This window comes from Heliangelus exortis, chromosome 16, assembly GCF_036169615.1.
Source record: "Heliangelus exortis chromosome 16, bHelExo1.hap1, whole genome shotgun sequence".
In the NCBI taxonomy this organism is placed as follows: Eukaryota; Metazoa; Chordata; class Aves; order Apodiformes; family Trochilidae; genus Heliangelus; species Heliangelus exortis.
Window position 1 is genome coordinate 14,876,847 of NC_092437.1, and position 25,107 is coordinate 14,901,953.

At 44.2% G+C, this 25,107-nt stretch overlaps 1 protein-coding gene across 12 annotated transcripts in view; it reads right to left on the reverse strand.

The window, feature by feature from the left end:
* PHF20 (PHD finger protein 20) overlaps positions 1-22,125 on the reverse strand; it is a 65,433-nt gene extending 43,308 nt beyond the window's left edge. For 3 of the 12 annotated variants that reach the window (XM_071759841.1, XM_071759840.1, XM_071759835.1), the window contains exons 1-10: positions 21,989-22,125; positions 19,735-19,781; positions 18,362-18,408; positions 15,694-15,748; positions 10,396-10,510; positions 5,139-5,310; positions 4,852-4,936; positions 4,030-4,109; positions 894-1,281; positions 393-500 (exon numbers count right to left, since the gene is read on the reverse strand). In XM_071759841.1, the coding sequence (XP_071615942.1) occupies positions 393-500; positions 894-1,281; positions 4,030-4,109; positions 4,852-4,936; positions 5,139-5,310; positions 10,396-10,478 (916 nt within the window). In that variant the 5' untranslated portion in view covers positions 10,479-10,510; positions 15,694-15,748; positions 18,362-18,408; positions 19,735-19,781; positions 21,989-22,125. Of the gene's footprint in view, positions 1-392; positions 501-893; positions 1,282-4,029; positions 4,110-4,851; positions 4,937-5,138; positions 5,311-9,333; positions 9,396-10,395; positions 10,511-13,963; positions 14,100-15,693; positions 15,749-18,361; positions 18,409-19,734; positions 19,782-21,655; positions 21,781-21,988 lie in introns of those variants that run through there. The other 9 variants (XM_071759839.1, XM_071759834.1, XM_071759842.1 and 6 more) reach the window with 8 other exon arrangements.
* Between the last annotated feature and the right edge of the window lie 2,982 nt (positions 22,126-25,107).

Genomic DNA, 25,107 nt, shown 5'->3' on the forward strand with positions numbered 1-25,107 from the left:
GGCTGCAGTGATGTGAGTATTTATCTAGTATTTATGTTTCTTTGCTAAGAAAAGACGAAGGCAGAAAAAGAAAGGAGGAGAAAAAGACTTTTATAACCTACTCTAAATTGGAGGCAATATAATCACTGCTCCCCCCCTGTGCCTGTGAACTACTGAGTTGTGGGTTGTGACTCATTTATCCAAACCCAGCTTCCAAGATTTAGGAGAGATTTTCAGCATGATGATGCTACATGAGTGACCAATATAAAAATACCCAGGAGCTGCATTTCAGTCATTCTGTGACTCACAGTCCATGGTTAAGACTGCAGACTTTCCCCTCCTCCCCCTCCACTTAAGCTTCAAGAACTTACAGGTACCAGTAGTGTTACAGTTAACTACCAAAAAATACTCACACAAATTTTTCTCAATCCTGGGACGCTTTGATGGAATTTCACCTCCTTTAGGTATTTTCCGACGCCTCAACTCCAAGGTTATGGGCTGCAGTGTCTGAGAACTTGGCTCTACATGTTTGGAGAACAAAAATTGACTGGATATGAAACTGCAAAACTTAAAAACAAATTCCCAAGCCTGCCAACTGAAAATACTCACTAACCTTGCATAAATTCAGTTTCCCCTGGCTTTCCAAAGTCTAGATATTAGCATTAAATCTGACTGCAGATTATAACAACTGAAGACCTGCCCAAACCTCACCTCTGACCAAACCACTGAAACTCCAAACCTGACGAGCAAGTATCCTCCCAGCTGTCCTAACCAAGCCTGAACAAAGACAAATTGAAATTTTTTCCAGCTGTTCCTAGAGACTTAAGCTGTGAAAAAAATCAGATCCTGTTGACTCCTTTATCAAGTTTAGAAGTGTTCCAGTACATGGCCCAGCCATCCCAGTTCAGACATACCCGTTGGAGGTGTTATGGGCGGTCTCCCGCGTTTCCGCTTCGTTTCTTTCCCGTTTTCCTGTGGGCTCTTTACGTTGTCATTCTCTGGCTTCTTCTCAATTTGTGTATCTACTGAATATTCCATATCATTCTCTGATATATTCTCCTTATCTTCTTTTCCATTCTTAGATATATTCTTTTCTGAGACCTTGCCTTTGTCTGAGATGACTATCAGTTTTCCTTCTTTGTCAGGTTGCTTAACTCTTTTCTCAGTCTTTAATGTCTTTTCATCCTTGTCTTTCTTTGCATTACCTGCTGCTTTCCTCTGCTCTTTAAATTTCTCCCGCTTTTCAGGAGATGACGGAATTTCATCACCTCTTTCCTTAGGCTTGGCATTACCCACGATATTCTAGAATACAGAAAAATTACATGAAAATTAACTTACTGCAACCTGAAAGTCCTCCCTGCCTCTATTTAGCAGACTTGCAACTTTGTCCAATTTTTCAAAGGATAAAAGCTCATTCTCTACTGCAACCCACAGATTAAAACTCAGAGACACCTGAACTGTTCAACTGTTCAAGGATGCAGGCAGCACAGGACAGCACAACAGATCCTCTCTTCTCACAGCTCAGTGCCATGAGGTTTTTTGTCTCTCATGTGCAGGTTAGGGCCATGCTAGCACTTTAAAGCCTGTTTGGGATGCTGAAGAAAAAGTGGAAGTTATGAGCACAGACAAGGGCAAACAGCTCAGTCACTTGGATACAAAGACTGACTCCCTTGCACAAAAGTGTCATTAAAAACACAGCAGTATTCTGCTTTACTTAGCACTGCTACCAAAACCTGTCAGCTGCAGTGTCCTGTAGAACAACTGCAGTCACCAACTTCACCAAGAACCATGTGATGTTAAAGTGTTCACATTTAGATTTAAAACCAGAACTTTACAGTTTGTCTTTCTGTAATTGGTGTTCAGTGTGACAGCACATCAAATTCCTTAACAGCCCTTGGCCAGCAAGCTACTGACACAATATTACACTGTGATCTCATTTCCCCACAGTTTTTACACAATAAACACCAAACCAGGAACATCCCCATACCAACAGCTCACAGCTATCCATGGCCTTTCCATTCTGTGAAATATTATAAATTTCCTATTAACACCATCTGGGGAAATGCTGACTTTGGTTTTTTCCTTCTTCAAATGATCCTGCTATAGGCTGTCCCAGAACTTCTCTGCTCTGATGAACAGAAGTGTTTAAATTTTGCACCTGGATTACTGCCTCCAGTTTAACTTCTCTCTTCCTGTTGACTAATAACTTGAAGCATTAAAGAGCACCCACACTCCCTTCCAGCTAGAGTTCTGCAGGGCACAAGCTTAAACTCTGAGCACAGATCAGAGGATGAGAAAGGCTAAATAGCTTGATACCCCTTTGGGGAAAGAAAGCAGAAAAGAATATACAATTCTGAAAATACACTTAAATCTCACTATCTCTTTGTGCTACACTACATCTTGTCTCTTCCCACCCTAATCTTCCTATCTGTATGTGGCTTACATGGAAAAAAAGATGTCAATTAAAAAAAACCTCAAAAAACCCCTTCAGGCATTAGACAAGTTGTGCTGTTCACAGAGCCATCTGACTTGATTCAAATATGTGGTACTGGACCACACCTGAACCATCTTCAAATGATTCTCAAGAAACTGAACCATAAGTACAATATGTTTGAATTGCCTCTTGATGTTACTGAGCTCCTAAAAGCCCTGGGTCCTTATACAAGAACATTCATACTCTGCAGGCCATCAGCATTTTACCATCACTGCTCTACATAGGGACAGGGTAACACAGCATCTTACACTGCTCCCTTTAGAAATCAGGTGAGTTTGGAGCTTTTCCAAGAACAGCTAAAGTAAGAGCCATGTGTGACTTAACAGCTACAGCCTCTCCTAGAGATGAAGAGGAACAAGACACTCCTTCCACTTTCAGCACACCTCTAAGTCAGTTCAGTATCTGAATCCAAATATTTCTTATGGCAATGAAAATTCTTCACTAGTTCCCTTGTGAGTATCAGTCAACCCTAAACAAGGCACAACCATTATGTCTTCAAAGCTATTAAAAGCACTATGAGGCAAATCTGAAATACTCTCCCCTCCCAGGCTGGCAAATACAGGAGTCTGGAAACCTCCAAGGAATGCATATCACAGCAGTAACAGATTAAACTGTACCCCTCAATATAGTGGAACCCATATTTCAAATTTGTGCTGGGCAGAGGGATTTAATTTCTTTGCTCAAACTTGATGTTCCAGAAAACTAAAAGCAGAAGGCATGACCAAAAACACAGGCTACAGCTACCATGAAAGAACATGTGTTAAGATCCCAAACTTAAAACCATTCCTGTAATGAAAAGTAAGTATACTGAAGCAGGTAGGTAAGAAATTTTAATAAAGTTACACAGGACTAGAACTTGGCAGCTTTTCTTACAAAGTGCCTGCACATAAGTACAAAGCAATACTCCTTCCTTCTTACCATGAGCAGGACAAAACAAAATTTTTTTTCAGAATGGCTCAGTACTATTTTCCATCATGAGCTGAAGGCTGAACCCACAGCACTGAACAGGTGAAGAGCTGGTAGAATGGAAGGCTGGTAGAATAGCCAAGCCACAGAAGCAGGACATAATTTAGTAAAAAAGCTTATTTTCCTCAGTGTTGCTAAGTGAAAGATTATTAGACAGCTTCATTCAAAGTCAAGACAATCAAGTATTCACTTTGGGAAAGAAGAGTTTCTGCCCACTCCATAGTTCCTATCCCTTATTAAAAATTAAGTGTGTACTTAAACTAATCTCAAAAGGAGAAACAACCAAAGAATGCTTCCATAGCCTATCACTGCCTTTAGTGTGTATGCTATGAGCCTACCAATGGTTTTTAGAAGACTGATTAATATGCCTATGACATCTTCAGCTCAAGCTGCATGTGTGAGAATACAAAACAGAGCTTTGCAAATCATATTATGAAGATTTGCATAATCTTTCCATTTTAACAGATTTTGTTCCAGATGCACTGCATGTTGGCAAGAAAGATGTTTCATTCATTTAATATTTTACATTCAAATCTACCCACCTGAACTTTAATTTTAAAATACACTGGTAGCAGGCAGATAACACTTACCTGGTCTTTGGAAAAAGCTTTGACATGAATGTTTTTGACGGTCTGAACTACACCATCGTAAAACTTCACAGTGTATGTACCTAAAATTTGAAAACAAAGATTAAGAGTTTAATTATCAGAAGCATCTGTACCAGCCCAAAATACTCTGGCTGCAAATTTAGCTCTAGATAAAAGCCTGTCTTATCTGACACTTCAACAGCAAAGGTAAGGGCCAGGAAAGGCAACAAGAGTGAACTTAACAAAAATAATTATGGTAAGCACAAAGGTGCATGTCTAAGCTTAAAAGTTGCTCATTATATATACTTCCCTCATAAAACCCAGAAATATTTTTTGTGGAATACTGCAATTGATAACTACACAGGTTTTTTTGTCTCCATGATCTTACAACACACAGGCAATCTAAAGAAAGCACAACACACAAGTCCTTCATGGTTACTTACTATTAGTCAAAAGGAGAAGAGCTGTGCTTCTATTCTTCTATTTGTTCCCCCTCTATCTGTAAAGTGGTTTTGTAGCTCTGAGGCTACTTTTACTGCAGTAACATGCATTTCTTAATGAACTTTTTTATGACCAACTTTTCCTAAACATAGACTTAAAGCAATTACTGACTGGATATCTGAGTAGAAAGTGCTTTTATCTCATGAAAAGCATAAGAGGTTAGGTCAAAAGAAGTCAATGACAGACTAAAATATAAAACTGAAAATAAAACTTGTCACAGTTCTTTTCTGTCCACTGTACTCTCTCTCCACCCAAGCTAAAAGGTTAGAATACAATCACAAATGTATTATCAACAAGCAGAATAAAACCAAAAATGCCCCTTACCATCTTTGTTAACAGAAGTAACTTTGGCTGGGTAGAAGCGACAGTCAGACCAGCACGCCAGCACCTGCTCATTTATATGAAACCCCTGCAAGACAGGAATTAAAAGTGTTTTCACCCGAGATACATAACTTCATTAGAAGGTCAAAATTATGTTTTCTGGTATTTAAAATAACCATAAAACTTTTACAGCAGGCAACAGAGCAAGAGTGAAGCAGTTCAAAGGTCACAATTCCCACAACTGCACATTAAGCTGTCACGTGCTCAAATGTCCTCTGGTTCCTACTTACTGCACAACCTTCTTCCTCGTGTAATCCTTCTTTTCTTAGCTGAATCTTCTCTAAGGGACGTAAGTAAGGACTGTCCCAACAAAACCATTCATCATATCTGTGGTTCCAGCGTTTGAAATGGATAAGTACTTTTCCTTCTTCATAATCAATTTCTTCAATATGAGCTGGATACCTGGGCAAAAGGTAGATTAAAACATTTCAATTAAGAATAAGGTGAGCTGTCTCAGACACTTAGCTACAGTACAAAACACTATAAAAATTGAGCCTTCTGCATGATCAAAAGCAAAATATCTGAAAATCCATTTGATCAGGTGTGATGGGGAGCAGAGTTACTATACCTAACAAACTTTATTTTCTACTATCTTAATATTTGATGTATCACTTGTAGAAGCAAAAAAGATGCTACAAAATTACTACAAGCTCAGCACAGGACAAATCCCAAAATTGAACAAAGGCAAGAACTGGCTACAGGAAAAGGAAACAACTAAGGATTTCTTAGTCCACAGTGGCAAAACATGAAATCAAGAAGTCAGAAAAACCTTCCCTTCATCTAGAAATTTCAGAAACACAAAAATGAGAGCTTCAGGTTCATTTTCCCATCAAGACTAGGACCTAGAGGTCAATACACTGACTTCTCTCAGAAATATCCATCAATAGGCATCATGAATCATCCTCCCAGTGTACCCAGCAGGCACACTGATCCCAATTTAAGTTTTAGATTTTTAAAGTTAAATTTCATCTGTAAAGTCCTGGGACTTCTAAATGAAAATGTCTCAGTATATTAGAATTACAGGAAACTGAAATGAATCAAATCCAGTTGTTTCTAATCAGGAAAACCTTGTAAGCTATTCATTTCTTTAATTGCATTGGTAATTTGTAACTTGAGGAAGTATTTCAGAACCACAGCATTATTTCACTACTCCAGCTGAAGATATTGATGTTACTCCATTCACAGTAATAGTGCCAGGAGAAGATCTTCCCTTGTCAGTGTTTCCAGTTATTTGTGGAAGAAAGGCAGAATTTTTTTCACTGAATTCTTGAACAAAAGGCAGGAAAAAAAAAATTAAAAAACACCACAATAAATCCAGAAGTATTCTTTACCTGACAAGTCACACTAAAAAAGACAGAACAAAGAGCAGGAAGAAATGGCACCTCCAAAGGATCAAGCCTGCTGCTAAAAGTAAAAATCTAGACATGTCAGAGTTAAGACTTAAATGCCACACAGGGTACCATCTTACAGTCCTACACAGATTAAGAGAAAAGCTCCCTACAGCTGAAACTTCAGCAGATCTGAGACACATCTTGTCATGTCCTGGTCAAAAAGAGCCATGAAGAGGCCACACTCCAGACACTGCAGCCACAGCCCCACACTCCATCACCCCTCAAGCTCTGCCTTTAGGTCATCCCAAGGTATTATGGATATGGAGAAAAGACAAATGGAAGAACCTTACACCATGGGCATTTCTAGCTGGTTACAGCTTTCTAGGAAGGAAGGAAGGAAGGAAGGAAGGAAGTTCCTCTGTGGGACAGTCAACATTTTTCATGTTTAGAGAACCCCAAGCACAGCCCTGCACAGGTTCACAAGGAAGGGGGGAAATATTCAGAGTCCTTCCACATATGACAACACAGTTCCATTAAACACAGTTTATTCTTGGGTACCTCAGCAACTGCTTATCACTAAGAACAGGTAATGACAAAAATCAGTATCCAGTTCCCTGCAGAGTACAGCTAAAACTGTAGGAATTCCCAGACCCTCTCAACAAGAAACCAGCCAGAAGGATGCTTCTGCCATCAGGACTGTTATGAGCCCAAGGCTTGTCCAGATTCTCAAAGATAAGAGAAGCTGAAAAAAATGTCAAAGTACTGGCTCAGGATTGAGCTAACATTCCACTCCAGCCCCAGCAGACACCAATCTCTGGTAAACACACTCAAACCACTTTCTCCCACTCTGAAGAGACAATCCCAAGTCACAAGAGCCAACTAACCCTATGATGCAAGACAGGTCCCTGCTTCATACCCAAAGGAAACTTCTCCACTAGAAGAGCCATCACCCCAGAACCATGCATTTTTACAGATGAGAACACAGTATATCCATACACATGCACCAAAAATCCTGTGAACATGCTACAGGTTAACTTAAAAAATTTGGACTTGTTTACCCAGAAAACATACTATGGGAGCATACACACAACCAAAGGCAAAGAGCAGAAGCCTGGTAAAAGTCTGACAAAAACCAGTAAAACTCACAAGTGTCCAGGGATAGCCCAACACATCCTCCCCTGAACTCCAAAGGAAGCCTTTAGCTGACTTCATGGATCTCCAAGCCACCTAATTGACCCGGGGTAGGAAATCCTCAGCTGGTACTGACTGGAATATTTACCCAACACACTCTGGAAAACAAGCTGAAATCAGACACAACTGCTTGCACTATACTGGGTAATTTTCCATCTCAGTTCAAAAGAAACTGAGCCTGCACCTTTCAAGGTCTCAAGCACAAGGGAAAACCTCTGAGATGCCCAAACTGCAGACAGTTATGATAAAACCCCAAGTGACAATCAAAAGCTCAAACAGCAGAACTCTCACCAGACAGGGTAGCACTGACTGGCAACTTCAGAGCACTGCAAATAACATGAAAATGAGCTTACTGTAGACACAGGTGTAAAAATCAACCTCTTCTCTGCAGAGGAAAGTGTCTGGAAATTGAGAAACAGGGTGCTGACTGCTGGAGTGTGCACATGTATTGTCACAGCCAGACACCCCAGGACAGTGACATTTAGGAGTAGTCCCAGGACTGCATCCTCTGACTCCAGCACTGGGTACCAAGAGAGCTTTCAACATGCAGAAAGGCACTGCCTGAAGGCCAGAGCTCTCCTCCTTCAGTGCCCTGAGGTCAGCACTGTCACAAGCCTTTCCTGGCAGCTTTGATGCATCAGCCAAGCCCTAAGAACTACTCCAAGCACCAGAAGTACTCACTGCACTCCCTGGAGTTCAAGTCTGGGAGATAACTGCACTAGGAACTGAAGAACATTGCCAGTCCATTATGATTCCAGATACAACAAAGCAGCCTTGAATAACAACTAAAGATTCACTTTGTACTTTGGCAAGGAGAAGACTCTGCAATGACTACTACGCTGGCATACACAGGTTTGGGTTTTTTCCTCTTCAGTGGGCTTCACATCCCATCCAAACACCCTGAGCTAGAATTTCATACCAGAAGCCACTGTCATGAAAGGCAGAGAAATGAGGCTCCAAGATTTAATACTTTCCAAAGCACTACAGCCATTTAAGAAGGAATATTGCCCATGCATTGACTGATGGACTTGGTACTGACCAGAGAAGTCAAAAAGCAGCCTTGCCATCAAACAAGAGACTTCTGCCTATGTGCAGGTGCCAGTGCAGCAACAACAGAGACACAAGACAAAGCCTGGGGCTCTGAAGGTCTAGCACTGGGAAGAGAAAGTATCAGCAAATGGAAAATTCTGTAGCCACATAAGACTGCATGGTAACCACAACACAGAGGATTGCTGTTCACAGAGCAGGAGGTGAAAAAAAGAGGATTATGCTGTCCTCTACAAATCCACACCCAGGGAGATATGTCAGCCCATCATTTCTGTTTCTAAAGGTAAACAAGCCTCTAGCACTTAATTTTTGTTCACAAACCCTAAAACCAGAAACCCATGCAGACTGCAATCAAGAAAATCTGGAGTTTCTGAGCCAGATTTCAAAAGCTGAGCAAGCAAAAGAAAACTTTCAGAACTTTCAGAGATTTAATAACTAAGCTGTGAGATCAGAGTCACAAAACACTGGGCAGAAGAGAGGTCATTTAAGATCAAGCATTTTTAAAAACCAAACAACATGGCTTGGTTTTGGGCATGCAGTACATCCAAAATTCAAATTTAAGCCAAGGCATTTATGGCAAATACAGTAGGTGTTGAATTCCAGCCCCTGCCTCAAGTTTTTCTGGCTAAGAGCTGTGCATTCCCATGCCTTGACACCATGTTGCTGTCCAAACATTTCAGAAGGGTAACCCTAGTTTAGCCTTCCTGAAACTTGCTCTGTACTAAGCTGCATCTGTAACAAGCCTACACTGCACTCAGGCTCAGAAATCTCAGCTCTGTGGGGTGACTGATTTCTTATCATATAAACAAAGCTCAAGATAACCAAACATGCACACAGATTCAGATCCAAGTCCTACCTATGCAGCTCTTGGCTACACAGGAAAGCCAACATAACATGCAGCATGATTCCAAGCTCCTACTTCATGTTCTGTCCATAAAGAGCTACGTTTACTCATTTTCACAATTCCAATCCCCTTGTACCTGGAAAGTAGAGAAATACTCTGCATGCAACCAAGATGTTTTGGCACAGCACTCCTTGTGCTAGGATGTTCTGATGGTTTTCAGCACTGTGGCTTCTGCATGTTTAAGATTCCAGACCCTAAAGTACAATCATGTCTAACCCACACAGACTAAAATCAGTCAACTACAGCTGACTGCAGGAGAGACAAGATATCTTGAGGAACTAACAAAACCCAGTTAACTTCTGGATTCAAGCAGTCTTCATCTCCAGCAATTTTCCTTATATGCTTCATTCATTGAGCATTATCAAATGCTATTTTTCTAGCTGACTTCCTAAAACAAAGAGCATTAGAAGGTTTAAAGACAGCTCAAGTAACTTTTAGGTCCTTTCTCCCCCCTTCTACTGCAGTGATGGTTAGTCAAGAGAAGTATTCTTCCCCAGAACTGAAGCCTCCAAGCCAGGCTGCAGAGCAGACTTCCCAGTGTGGAATGTGTTTCCCACCCAGTTCTGCACCTCTACAAGTGACCACCCTCCCATAAGCACAGGGCAGAACTGCCACCAGACCTGAAAGCCCATCAATTCACACCAGCAAAGGCAAAAGCAGTGAGGAACTACCTTGGGTATTCCATACTGCAAAGGATTTCTCTCTTCACACCATCTGCTCTGTGCAGCACAGAATTTAAAATGTCAATGCAGGAGTAGCAGAGTCTGAAATTCCATCAGATTTGTGCATAGTTCTGCTTCCCAGACACAGACAGCACCAGGACTCTTCTTTTGAAGGACCAGCACAATACATCAGCATCTACTGCCCATTTCAACCACTGGTATATAAACTTTTATAAATTAACTGCTTTCCTACAAACCAACGACCAGGACTCTAAATATTGTACCAATACAAAATGTTTAAGATATTAAAGACTTAGAGTTAATATAATATGAATGGTTTTGAAAAAAATACCAGTTTTTTAATCTGTCACGGGCTTCCAACTGGGCTCCCACCTCAAAGTTGATCCCTCTTCTATTCGGAGGATGTTTTGTCATTTTGTAATATCAACACTGCTGATTTTATTCCCCTGAAAAATGCAATTAAATATCAATCACTAATCAAGACATACACAAAAAAAAAGCTTATGCACCATAATCCCCAAAAACTAGATGATAAGGGACCTCTGTATTATTTGTTTGCAGAAAGCAATGGGGGCAATTATCTTTTGAGCAAGGGTTCCCAAGTGACAGTGTGCAGAATCATGCCAAAAATGTGTTCAAAATGGTAGCCACTGGACCATGAGAGCCTGAAGGTCAACCTTTGTCCATAGGTCCAAGTTCCAGGTCAATTAAGAACTCTGCAACCCAGTGTTTATTCACCACTGTGATAGAAATTCCATGATACTCTCTCCCCCCTCCCAGTGCTGATGAGAACAAGGAATCCAGTAAACAGGAAGCGGGCAGAAACAAACACAATAACAATCTTTCAGCAGCTACCACGTTAGTGAAACACTGCAGAACACTGTCACCTCATCACTACAAATGCAACAGCATTCAAATGTAGTGTCTGTAACCAATTTCAGGAGTCTGTCTATACTGCTTGCATAATTGCATTGCTTTCTTCCCACTTCTCCACAATCTTAACCAGAGAAGCCTCCAGTAGCACAGATTTCCAACTGAAAATGTCAAGGTCTTGCCAAAGGGGCTTTTCTCAAGGGATGTTTATTGTAAAACTTGATCAGGAGCTGTTCTCCCTAAATTTTTGTTATTCATTTCCCATAATTTTAAGACACAAGTTATGAACCATTCCTGTAGTCTTCAAGCTCCCAAGATTAAAACATACAAATAAGTTTATTCAATACTGTCCTCCTTACAATAAAGCTGTTATCTTTAAGATTCAATTAGAAGTGTATAAAACAATTGCAAGTTAAACTAAAAAACCTTCTAGTCCAACACTGCAAAGAGCAAGGAAACATGCACTGGCAACAGAAACAAGCAGCAGCATCTTGGTTCCTATAATGCACAGACAGCAATGCTATCAACTGAGCTGCACCTATAAAGAGATGAACATTGTTTTATGAACAATTATTCTCAGTGCAAGTGCAGTACAGAAAGCAAAGATCTTCAGGAAAGGCATGAAGCTTCTACCAGAGGGAAAAGGGACCCTTGTTTAACCAGGCCATTTGCCACGGGCTGGCCATGGAGACACCCCCACTGCCTCAAGTACCAGAGCCACACTGCAAAGAAACCTCTCTAGCAGGAGATCATCTCCTGTCTTCCTCTAAAACACCACTTCTAGACTTATCTGCACTACTATTAATGCAGCCTGCAATGGTAAAGGGAAAAAAATGCAACATCCTGTGAGGTTAGAACTCACAAGACAGCTATTCACAGCAAAATTAAAAAAAAAAAAACAAAACTTTAGCCACCCAGGAACTGAGAAAGACTGCAAATTACTTTCTAGAATGCCTGATAAAAACCTGAGTTTTCCCAGAACAGACCTGAACCAGCCAGAGGCTGGGGCAGCAGTGATTTACCTCCCACCTCCATACTTTAAGGAAATTCAGAAAATTTAGGGTAGCTGGGGCATTACGTTCTGATGAAAAATACACAGCAAAAATTTAAAAATCAATAAATGGAACTGGAAATCCAAGAAGCAAGTGCAGAGCTATATTTACTTTTTTTAAACAGTTTATCCACCCACACCTCAAACACACACCATTTTCTCTGCAGTTCTATCATTAAAATACCACTTTCTTACACTAGCAATAGAATCCCAGGCCTCCAAATGTGGAAGAGAAACATTTTGCTTAACACAGCAGAAAATTACAGCTGCAAGATGACTCTTGTCCTAGTAGAATTTTTTTTTTCCCCTTTTCACTAAGTAGGTCCATGCAAAGACAATGTACTCCTAGAAGTACTGGGAGGACATTACTGAAGCTCTCTGCAGTGGTTCCCTTCAGTAGCAGCTGCAATCCTCAAGTGTGGGAGTCATTTAAACTCTCCTACACAAGGCTGGGAGAGGAACATAAACATCTCCTGACTTCAGGAGCAGGATCCCAAATAACAGGGCTTCTGAATATGAATTTTGGTGAGGAAGACCTTATTATAGTTTCAGACAAATATTAAAAACCCTGCAAGTATCATAATTAAAGACTAATCTGGAAAAAAAAAAAAAATCAGAAGCTATTTAGCCTGATTTGCAGAGACTGCAGATTCTGTCAAAAATGGGACCTCTGTCCACCTTACAGCCAGAGCCAGCTGAACTACCAGCATCCAAGTACTTACAGGTACCAGTCAGAAAGGCACATTTGTACCAGGGCACTGCAGAGAAGAATACACTCACTTCAGCACTGATCCATTCAGGGGTTATGTCTGTCTGTGAAAACAAACTTCCTGCTCTGCTCCCTGCAACCCCACACCTGTAGCTGTTCTTACTCTCATCAGTCCTGAGACCCAAACCTGGCACACCACTAAGTTCCAACAGAAAAGTGTTTGGCTGTAAACTGGAGAAATCTTTTGTATTATCATACAGGGCAAACCCAAGCAGTCAGGGCAAACTTGCTCTTTCATTAGTAACAGCCTCTATTGTTTTCTCTCTGGAAACTGCAGAACCACTGCAGCCTTTTCCAAAACCTCACCCAACTTTGCAAATACTGCTTTCCAAATCACTGGTAGGTATGATTAAACCACTCTCCACCTACTATCCCATCAAACCCCCAGCCTTTAAATCAGTCCTAATTCCAAACTTAGCACTGTCTCAATTCAATATTTCATAAGCAGCTCAGAAGAAATGCAATGCACTCCCACAGCTCAGCCACTTACTGCCTGCACTCTATGGTGTATCTGTGCCAAACACAGGGATTTCCCCCTTTACCACCAGACCACAATAGAGAAAACAAGAGGAATTCCACAAAAAAACCCATAATTCTTTGGCTAGATAAAGGAGCATGGCAAACATAGTTCAAATAAACATAAATTTTCAGTGCAATCTAAGCAGTATTAAGTTTCATTCTGGATGGTAACCTTGTCTGATTCCTTCCAGGTACCAGTGGTGACCCAGCAGGACAACATGGCAGGTAGGACAGGCAGGGGGTTAATAAAAAGCACTGGCAAAAACAAGGGAGTTCAAGCAACCAGCAAGAGATTGTCCTGTGCTCACTGGAGATGAGGCACAGGTGTAACAACTGCAATATTAAAAGTCAGCCCCAAGACTTGAAACACAGCTCCTACCCAAGTGACAAGACACAAGCCTCTTCTGATTTCTTCATGTAGTACAGGCAGCTTCTATGCCAAAACAACTTTACACCCCATTCCACAAAGCCTAAGCTGACTCTGCCATTCACTGCAGCACTGGACAGTGTTCCAAAATGGCTCCCATATCTAGGAGCCCATTTTGAAACTGCCAAGGACTAGGTCCAATACATCTTGCATATAAAGTCTGTATTGCTCTGTAGTTAGGTTTGACCTCACACACACCAGCTGCATGCAGGACACCAAGCCTTGCATCTTCACCAGCAGTAAAACAAGGAGAGCCTCACCCAGTTCACCCCCTACAATATGCACCATCATATTCCCCATCAGGAATGGTCAATCCAGATAAGTCCATGGTCCCCACCACAATCAGAAGACCTTGCAAGTGGATGACCACAGCCATGCTGTGCTGAAAGCACACACCTGCAGATGAGAAAAGGGAATGGCTTCATCAGACTGCAAACAGGATTTACAGACACCACTTACACTACACAATCCTAAAGGTATCTTATGAAGACTAAGTACAAGTCTCACAAACACCTCAGCACCGCTTTTAAAATTTGTTTTGGGAGGCTGATTACAATAGACTTTTAATTGAAGACAAAAAAATCTGCCTGCAGCAGTACTACCATGGCTACCATGACAGCAGTGTGGCTACCATGAAGTCTGCATCGCTGTATTTTACCCTGCAGATGAAACCAGAAATAAAACCCCACACCTGTTAAAGTATTAACCTTGAAACAGTTTCTGTGCTGGTTATTCATCTCAGGATCCCTGCTCTCCTGCCTCCTGTTTTGGTTACACACCACTTCATAGCAAGATAAGCAAGTTCTGGGACACAACCACAAGTTTCAGAAGATGTCCTTAGCAGTGGTATTTTAAAATGCAGTGCCTCAGATCTTCAGTCAAGTTGTCAAGTTTTTGGTGCTCCTTTTATTTTCTTATTACAACACAAGTAGAAACAGGAAGGATCTGAACTGGACGTGAAGAATATTTCAACTAATTCCAAGAAACACTGTATCACCTCCCTTTTTCTATCCAAATTCATTTCAAAGAAGACACTGGACTACCTGCAGTTCTTACTGGACCACAGGGGATTCTCAACTAGATCTTGACCAGCACTTGCTTCTTGCTTTAAAAGCTTCTTGGATTCAGTCAACAAATACAAACTCTTTGAGCAACACCACACTGAAACTGGATCCTGAACTGACACCTACAATTTTCATAGTAAGAATACAGCAGAGCCAACTCCTCAACAATGACACATGCACCCAAAGGGCAGGACTGAAAATTTTGTTTATTTTTCCTCTAAATTATCCAATTAGAGGAACAAAACAGACAACAGTAAAATTCTACATTTGCTTTCCTCTTCAGCCAGAAACCAAGATTCACCAAAGTACTCAGTGACAGAGGTGAAAAGGTGTCACCAAACATAAGCTGCCCACCCCAAGATCCTCACTCTCTCCCTAATTTTACAGGGCACTGAAAATGTCATTTTCATTCTCACAACATCCCACATAGCTGTGCTGTAAAATCAGAGGTGAGACTGGGACAGAGCAACATGGAAGCAGAAATTCTGAACACAGGCAACTTAACAGAACAGAAAAAGTATTTTTCTATAATAAAACCTACTTGAATTACCAAGTGCAATTAAAGAAATAAATACTCATTACTGAGAATACTTATTTTCAATCATTTGATCATCTCTCAGCTGTTCTGGTTTCACTCTTTTTTTCACCTTTAAACACTGAACAAGCAAAAGATTTGGGAAAAGGGTTCAATTCACACAAAACAAAGCAGTTTTTTCTTAAGTAAAATAAAAACCTACTTGAATGAAACTGCCATTTTTCCTCCAACCAAAAATGTGCAGTCTTTGTTTCAAGAATATAAGAATTTAGAGGCATATTATCCACATCGCCTCTGCACGACTTAAGAAAACTTCAAATCTACCACAAAATTTCAAAAGCTTAAAGAAAAGCTACAATAAACAAAACCAAGGATCCATGCTTATACTCACCAAGAAGAAAATCGTTGCTCAAATGGCTGCAAACATTCCAAACACTGCTGTACAGCTATGGGGAAGAAAAAACAGAAGTCATGTGAATTCTGAGTCTGAAACTAGTTTAGAATTCAAAAATATCTTATCTACAGTATGATATCCCAATCATATAAGAACACCTTCAGAATGTATGATTCTAGATTAAATGACAGGCTGAAGATCCAGCAGAAATGATCACAATGAGATAATGAGATCATAATCTCTCCCACTGGATTGCTAAAGGAATAAATTCTTCAGCAGGAGGGTGCTGAGACTCTGGAACAGAATGCCCAGAGCTGTGGCTGCCCCCTCCCTGGAGGTGTTCAGGACCAGGTTGGATGGAGCTTCGAGCAACCCTCTTCAGTTGAGAGGTGTCTCTCAACTGAAGTTGAAGCAGGGGATTCCTAAGGTCCCAAGCTAAGCCATCCTATGGTTCTCTGAGTCTGTGCTACATGAAAACAAGAGTTCTGGCTGCTGGCTGTCCCTGCCCTTTCTCGTCTGCTTTCCTTGCCTTATCTCTGTTATTCTAAGTTCCAGAAATTCTTAACTGCTCTCCCTACTTTTCTATCTAAACACAATGAAGACTTTTAAGCAAATGTATCTGAAACATTCAGAAATAGTTAAATGCAGACAATCTGCCCCAAACACCCTGTTTTCCTCCCAGGAGTTCAGTAAGAACTGCTACTGAGAAACCCTCACAAACATCACTGCATCAGTTATGCTCCCATCAGCCAAACAGCCTTCAACTCCAAGGACAGCAGCTGAAAAGAGTCAGCTTTGAATTCTGAAACACCAAGTATGAGAAGCAGCCCATAAACAGAACCAAAACTGCCAAATCTGAGCCAAAGGGTCAAAATTGGCTGAGTGTTCTAGATTTGGAAGTACATCAAAATTCTTCTGCAAAACAATTACAGCAGACTGGGATTTGCACAACTGAAGTCACCACTTCTGATGCAACATATGATTCCTACCATGCTGATGGAATTCTGCTGCAATACCATTGTGATTAACAGACCTGTAACAACTCATCTTTCAGTACAGGTTATTGAAAAAAAAAAACAAACAAAAAACCAACCCTAGGTTACCTTCAGATATACTCTTATGTAACAGGCACAGCTTTTCTTTCTGACTGATGCTTTCTTAATATTTAAAAATAATTTTTTAACTATTCAGGGAGATGGGAAAAAAACCTTGTTGCATTTAGAAATAATTCCAACTACATGACAAAAAGCAGCCTAGCAAATCAGGAGTAAAAAACCATGAAATTTCTTTCATTGAAAAACCTCCTAGCACCTTCTAAACACCTCTACGGTTTTAAGATCTTAGTTAAGTAGGAATAAACTTAGTGTGAGGATATTTTAAGGCACAAATTATTAACAACAAGGTTTTTCTCAAGAAAACTGCATTCAAACGTTGAACAACCAAAAGCTTCAGACAGCTCAAGCAAGCTGTGTTGTTTGCTATGGAAGCCCAGACTCTAAATCACACCAGTCCCAACCCCATCAGTCCCAGCACATCCCTGGCATGAGAACAAACATGAGCCCAGGATGCCCACACACAGTCCCCTCCTGCCATCCAAGACTCCCCCAGCTGGATCAGCTCCATCACCTGGCAGAGGGAGCTGTGTTTTGGTCATAAAACAGAGAAACAAAAAGAGTTTCTTCACAACAGTTCCTTCATCCACAAATCCAATTCAAGTGAATACATGGAAGGCTTCTCTGGACTGCAGGAGGAGCAGCAGAAAAAAGCTACAGCTACTGGAGTTGTTCCAAGGAGACCAATTTCCCTGCTCCCAATTTTCTACCTGACCTAGAGTTGTATAAAACCACTTCCCAATGCTCAGTCAGTGTCACTGTCTGCAAAAAGACACTTCTGCCCTGCCTCATAGGAAGGTATGGGCTCCCAGTGCCTCTGTCAAATAAAAATGAAATCAGGAAAAATGTAAAAGCGTGGGCTGATTTCAATGCAATTTTATACCCCCCTCAGGAGCAAAAAACCTTAAACACCACCACCCCTCCCCCCCCCCAAAAAAAATACCCAACCAACCAAAAACAAACAAAAAGCAACAAAAAACTCAAAACCCCCCCAGGACTCATTGGATAAACTTCATTACACTGGGACTACAGCTCAACATTTGGCCCAGTGTAGTGTGGCAGCAGCCTGGAGAAGGTGCTAAACGTGAACAGCAGAGCCTTGCACAGCAGCTGAGGACAGGAACCACAATTCACAGGAGTTTTTGACCCCACACTATCATAGTTTTGCTGAAAATAGGTTTCCTCTTTAAAAATACACTGTTAAGAAATGGTCTGTGTCCAAGATTACTCAATTACTGAATTTAAAACATTGACACCAAGTACAAAATGGTACTGAAGTCACTGCAAACATTTAAGTATTAAGTGGCTCTGAAGCACTGCCACCTACATCCCTTCTGAAGACAATATCTTGGCATTCTAGAGAAGTCCACATTTGAGATAAGAAAGCTCTGGATGTTCCAGGAGAACACTCTGCACTCACAGCAGACTGCTGAGCCTTAGATTGGTTTCTTACCAGTGAACATCAACATATATTTCATCTCTCAAAGGAAAGTATTATGACCAAAAACTGAAGGACCCAATAGGAAAGCACAAAAATGATCTGCTAACAGTACCTGCAGCAGTACTGGACTTGGACTTCTGACTCCTAGAAGTAGTCTACCTGTAAAAACATCCATTAAAAAAATATTGAGAAATATTTTTTTTACCTGTAGTTTAGAGCACCTGCAATATTGGTCACTGAAAATCCCACAGGGCACAGCCATGAGCAGTGTGAAAATAATGAAAACTTGAACATCTTTATCTAAAATAATGCATTAAGCAGACAAATCATTTCTGTGTAGACCACATTAAGAAGGATGTGACTCCCCCATTTTATTAAAAGGAAGAAAGAAAGGGCTGCACTTCAAGGCCGCTCATACACTTGTCCCCCAGCTCAGAAAGGAAAAACAGCAGGAAAAACTGAGGAAAAATGAAAATTAAAAAAAAAAAACAACAAACAATTTTAAAAAAAAAAACACCACACACAAGCACCTCTTTTTGCCAGGGTGATGACAGCAATACTGAGAAGACAGCAGCAAAGGGCTGAGGTAAACACAGAGATCAGGTAACAACAAAAGCCATCAGCAAGTCCCATTATAGAGAAGCAGCAATTAAAGGCTGGTGTACCTGCAACCTCTGCTGCACTAACAAAGGTCTTGGAGCCTTCAGTTTGAAGGGGAACTAAAAACCCTAACTCAAACCCTATCAAGGACACAGCCTTGGTGGCTCTGATGCACAGCTCCAGGCTAAGCTCTACATTTGGAGCACCAGAGGCATTCAAGATAAGTTTTTCAACACAAACACTGTGGAACAGGAGGATATTCACAGACTCATAGAATGGTCAGGGTTGGAAGGGACCTTAAAGATCAATATTCTCTATTTCCTTGGGAAAGAAGTCCTGAGTGTAAGTAGCATAACAAGAAAGTCTATCTTGAAAGTAGCATTTTAACATCAGCAACAAGATCAGGCTCTTTGGTGCTAACTTTACACTGAAAATCCACCCCACAGTAAGCAGCTGTTAAAGACACAGATGGAGACAGCTCTCTCTTCCTGATCAGTTTCATAAACCTACCTGAAATGGAGGTCTTAAAAAAAAATACAGACTGCAGCTGGCTATACTGAAACAAGGCTGGTCAAGAGTTCTCAAGCCCAGAAAAGCCACCCAAAGGCATGTCAATACATTAACAAGCCTCAAAAAGAAATAATTATATGCCAACATGCATTTTTTTCTGCCACACACACCTGCAGTCAGTCAGCATGGACAGAGGACACACCCATACTGCATGATTTAAGCCTGGTGCTTGTATTCACACAAAAAAACCCCAAAGCAAAAACTGAAAAGCCACCTGTTCCAAAAGTTTGGTTTTTTTAAAAATACATAAACCATGTAGCTATCAGCCTTTAGACAACAAGGACAAACCAAGAGCTCCAATTCACTATTTCTTACCTGAGAAAATTCTTTTCCAACAGTAAGCACAAGAAGTCTAAATAAACCTGTAGGGAAGCAACAAACAGAAGATAAGGAATAAACTGAAGAAGAAGAAAAGACTTCTTTAACTGTAGTCTGAACTATTACAAGCCCTTCACAAGATTTCTTAATACAATGCACCAAGTCCAAAGTATACACAATTTTTTAATTAAAAAAAAACCAAACACTGCACCCACACAATCAGACAACCATAAAGAACGCAGCTGAGATGCTGATGAGAACCATTTGTAGGGCTGAACAAGAAATCCTCTCTCTGTGTACATTCTTCAGCTGGGCTCACATCAGGAGACAAGTGGCAGGACAGCTTTCCTACAGCCACAGAGTCAGCTCCTTTCAAGGGCTGACAAATTACAGCCACAGACAATACTTAGCTTCTAGAAATGGATTTATAAGTAAATTACACAATTACAGAGAATTTATCATCCCCTACAATTGAATTAAGGATGCACCCTCCTTTCCTGACCAAGGAGGAGAATTTAGGTCAATATCATTGCCTAGGTTATCCACCAACTACAGGAACGAAAGAAAAGTGCTTCAGAGGACTTATCCAATTAAAGGTAAGAATTAATTACATGCTGCTTACATTTCAGTCAAGGCAGCACTGTTATGAGCAATTACTACTATAGCCTCATTCCCAACCTGACCTTAATTAATTACTCTGGATTACAGGCAAGAAGATTTTACTCTCAGGCTGCTCAAGTAAGAATTTATTTCCATTGAGTGGGCAGACACCAACAAAGTTATCAGCAAGAATGTAAACTGAACTCTTCCACAAGCTGACTTAGCCAAATAACGAGTACCCATATCTAAGCAACTTTCAATTCCAGAATTATAAGTCAGACAAAAAATGAAAGAAAGAATTATACTACAAGTCATTTTCATGACAGGTCTTCTCACCTGTCTTTTTCTGGAAAGTAGCCCTGTGAAAGGATCCTCACTCATTACAGAAAATTAAATTAATCCAAGTCAAAAGCATTTTTGTTATAGAGATCTTTCAGTTAGAAGCTTCTGTACAGATACCTACAGAAGGTTACTTCAAGTCAGCAGCACTGTATTTAATAGTTTTATTCTCCTGCTGTATACAAAACTAAATTCTTTACACAAAAGACTTTTTTTTAATTCAGATTGGACTCAAGAACACCCAGATTTCCCTCCTGATCTATTTTCAGGCATTTAGGCCACAAGCAATAGCCTGGGATCACAGAGACATCTTTGGTAGAAGGAAGACTTCAGTGAACCAAGGAGAAATAACTTGTTTCCCAAAATCCTCCCCAACAATCTGCTACCTACAGCCCACACGTGGATGCCAAGCCAGCTGGAACAACAATCCGCAACCCAGGCCTGCCAGGGAAAAGAATCTGCTGCCTCCTGACTCCATCCATTGAACTGCTATGACAAGAGGGAGCTTTCGGGGGAGTGCAAGGATCCGCCGTTATTTCCGCTCCTTAAAGACGAAATTCAGCGGCACGGAGATGTCCTCCGGATAACGGCACCGCCTACGGAACCCAGCCCGGGGCGGGGAACACCCGCGGGCAGGTACCCGCCCCACGCGAGGCTCCGGCCCGACTCGTCCCCCGGGGCCGGGCGAGGAGCAGCCGCTGGAGCCCCGCGGAGCCCCCCCGGGACCAACCCCGCCAGGCCCGGCCCCGCCACGCTTCCTCCCGAGCCCAAGGGCCGAGCCGCCGACCACGGCACCGCGCAACTCCCGCGGCACCGCCGCTACGGGACCGCCCGGCGCCGCTCCCGGCCGCCGCCACCCCCAGACCGCCGCGGCGCCGCCGACACAGCCCCGGCTCGGGCCACGGCCACGCCGCAAGGTCACTCGGTCGCCCCCGCCGGTCGGGCCCTCGGCGCCTGCGCTCGGCCCGCACATACTCACCTGCCCGCGCAGCTCCGCGGGCCGAGGCGCGGAGAGAGGGAAGGAGGGAGAGACGAAGGGAGGGAGGGACCGGGCGGAGGCCGACCCGCAGCTCGGGGCCCCCCGGCCTCAGCGCGCCAGGCCGCGGCCAGGCGGAAGCGGCCCCGCTCGGCGCCCCCGGCCCGGGAGGCACCGCCCGGTCCGGCCCGGCCCGGCCCTTTGTGCGCGGGGACGCGTGCCAGCCGCGCCCGGCCTCCCTCCCCTCGCCGCCCCTCCTCGCCTCGCCGCGCCGAGGGCCCGCAGCGCGGGGCAGGGCAGGCGGCCCGGCCCGTCCGGGCACCGCCGCGCTCTTACCGAGAGATCTGTACGGGAAAAAGGGTTAGAACGGAGCCGAACCGCCCCAGGGCCCGCTCCGCGCCGAGCCCAGCGCCACCGACCGCGCAGCGCCACAAAATGGCCGCCCCGATGCGGCGCCGCCAGGCAGGGGGCGGGGCCCCGCGGGAGGGGCGGGGCCGGTGCTGAGGCGGCGGCGGGGGCAGCACCGGCGGGGCTGAGGGCGAGAAGGAGCGGGGAGGGTCTGGAACCGGGTCGGCCCCGGTTCTGCTCCGTGGAGGCGGCTTGTCCGCGGGAAGCCCGCCAAGCTCCTTCCGCCTCGGAGGGAAGGGCCGTGCCCGTCCCGCGGCTGCAGCTCCACAACCGGGCCCCGTCGCGGTACCGGAGCTCCCGGTGGAATGGATCCCCGGGCCCTTGCTGCTGCCCAACGCTCAGCAGGTCCTGGGGAAGCATCTCCGGAGCCGGGTCAGGTGGAGCCGCAGCTTGCGGCGTTGCGGGTGGCGGGGCCCGTACAGGGGTGAAACAGAAGCAGAGGCACCGGGTGGCACTTGGGGTCGGGACCCTCAGGCTGACGGAGCTCCCCCAGCCCGCCGGCCCTCCCGGTCTGCGGGTCCCGGTCCTTGGTGCTCCTCAGCCCTCTGGGTGCAGCCCCAGAACGGGATGTTTGTCTCTAGGCACAGAATTGTACAGGGGCAAATCAGTATCGGTTTGCTGTGTTGTGTTTTGTTTTGTTTTGTTTTGTTTTCCTTAGTTTTCTATTAGTTTAAAGCCAAAACGAGACTGGGACCAACCAAGAGCAAATATCTTTTCTGGATGAAGTTCTTAATGTCAAATAGTACAGTTTGTTACTATGAATGGATAAACACTGGTGGTTCAGCTGGTTTTTCTGGGATAATCAATCACTTTCTCACCAGAGGCCACTGACAAGTGGTTATCACTTGCCAGGTTTCAGGATCCAAAGATTCACTGCTGTGGCCAAGGTGTCTGCAGAGGCAGGGCCAGGGCTGTGGGTGCTGCCAGGCTCCAGCAGGCACAGCACGGCCCAGGCACAAGTGCTCTTCCCCTCCTATCTTCCTCATGGAACCTTTCAGGTTGGAAAAGATCCTTGGGACCATCGAGTCCAACCATCATCCTCCTCCTGAACAGCCCCAGGAGCTGCTGTCCCTGCACAACCCCAGCTCCTCCCATGACATCGGCCTCTGCCCAGTGCCCAAGCAGGACCCGAGCAGGAAGGGTGCTGAAAGCAGAGCTGTGCCCACTGCTGTACAGCAACTTCTGTGCTAATGCTCCTCTGCCTGAGCCTGGGAGCTCTGTGGAGCAGAGTGGCTTGCTAAAAATATCACAGCAGGGAAAAAAGTGGCAGAACATTTAGCTGTCTGTTTGGATTTGTTTTTTTAAACCTGGTAATTTCATATGGGCTTTTAACATTGCAACTTTCCAGAAGTAACAGTGAAAAAATGCAGAAAGAATTAAAATTAAAAGCTGAAAAAAAGACAATTCCGATTTTTTGAGAGAGTGTTTATGTATTTTTTTATTTTTTTTAAGCAATACATTTCATTGAGAAGCTCTCATCATTTAAACAAACTATGGAATATTATCACATCTGCCACAAGAAGGCACATGTCAGAAACCACTGCCTTGTCTACAGAAATGTCTCTCTCTAGATCCCACTGGCTTCGTGACATAGGAATTAATCCTTTGTTCTGCTGTTTCCTCTGAGAACACATCTTTTGCCAGCCCAGGGACGCGTCTATGCCAATTTGTTTCTCCTTGTCGCTGCCCGGGACTCCAGTTTCAGTCCCTGCTGTCAGCATCCATGGTTAACGATCAGAAATCCTCCGAGGTTCGGGCTGACCACGGCGCGGCAGCGCTTCCCCGGGAACGGAGCTTCCAGGCGCTCCCGCAGCCCCCGGCGCTGCCGCTGCCCCGCAGCCTTCATCCCGGACCCTCCGGGAATTTTTGGTTGGCTCAGCTGGACCTGCTGGAATCCAGCGTTTCCCCACACACCAAGGAAACCGAAATACACCCGTGGGCAAACGAAGTCTCGCAGCTCGGGGAGGGTCTGTCTGCTTTCTCTGGAGAGCACTCGTGGCCTCTCCCGCAGAGTCGGTGTTCGTGCTCATCAGGAGCGGTGCTGAGAGCCCCTCCTGGGGACAGGAGCGGGTGCTGTGTCTGTACGGGCACACCGGAGCTGAGCTGGCAGTGGGACAGGAGGGACACTGCCCTGCCGTGGGGCAAGGCTGGCAGAAAAACAGAGCAGAGCGGGTGTGGTGACAGTGACCAGGGGAGCACACAGATCCCACAGCATGAGGCAGGGCTGAGGTGAGGATATTATTAGTCCATGGGTTGGGACATTCAGCACACGGATGGGAGACCTGGTTCACACAGAGACCAAGGAGGAGGGCCTGGGATTAGGTGACATTCCTGAAAAAGAGGGAGGAAGCTTCCGGCGAGGTGACCTCCAGATCCTTTCCTTGGAGGCCGGAGTGACAGCCGTGCTACGGAAGAGCTGTCCTTGAGCTCCAGCACCCACATTGCCACCACTTCCCCTGCCTGCCGGGCAGATCACCTTGGTGTCCGGCCTCCCCGTAGCTCGACAGAGAAAATCGGGCTTGTGGCAAGAGCAGGGCACCCGGCCAGCCTCCTGCCTGCCCTTGTCACGGGAGGAACCGTGCTGGGAACATCTCCTGCCCGGCTGTGAGCGGAGCCCAGGACAGCTCCAGCACCGCGCTCTGCCCTTAGGGACAACCTCGGCACCTGCCCGCACCCACTGCCTGCAGGACACTGTCCCCTCCTCCCTGCCCGGCCACACAAGGGGCTGGAGGGACAGGGCTCTGTGCCCGCAGGATGTTCTGTGCCCGCAGCAGTGCCCATGCTCTGTGCCCGCAGGGTGCTCTGTGCCCGCAGGATGTTCTGTGCCCGCAGCAGTGCCCATGCTCTGCGCAGCCCAGGCGGGGTCACTGCAGTCTGCGCGGTTGCTGGAGCCGCCGAGGATGAGCTGTGCAGAGCATCAGCCCGGTGGGACAGATAAGGGACAGCCTGGTTTGGTTTTTTTTACAGACTCAGCTGGACATAATCCCTGCCCTCCACACCACAGTGCCTGTAGCAGGCCGGGGGTGCTGAGTTTTCTGTGTCCATCT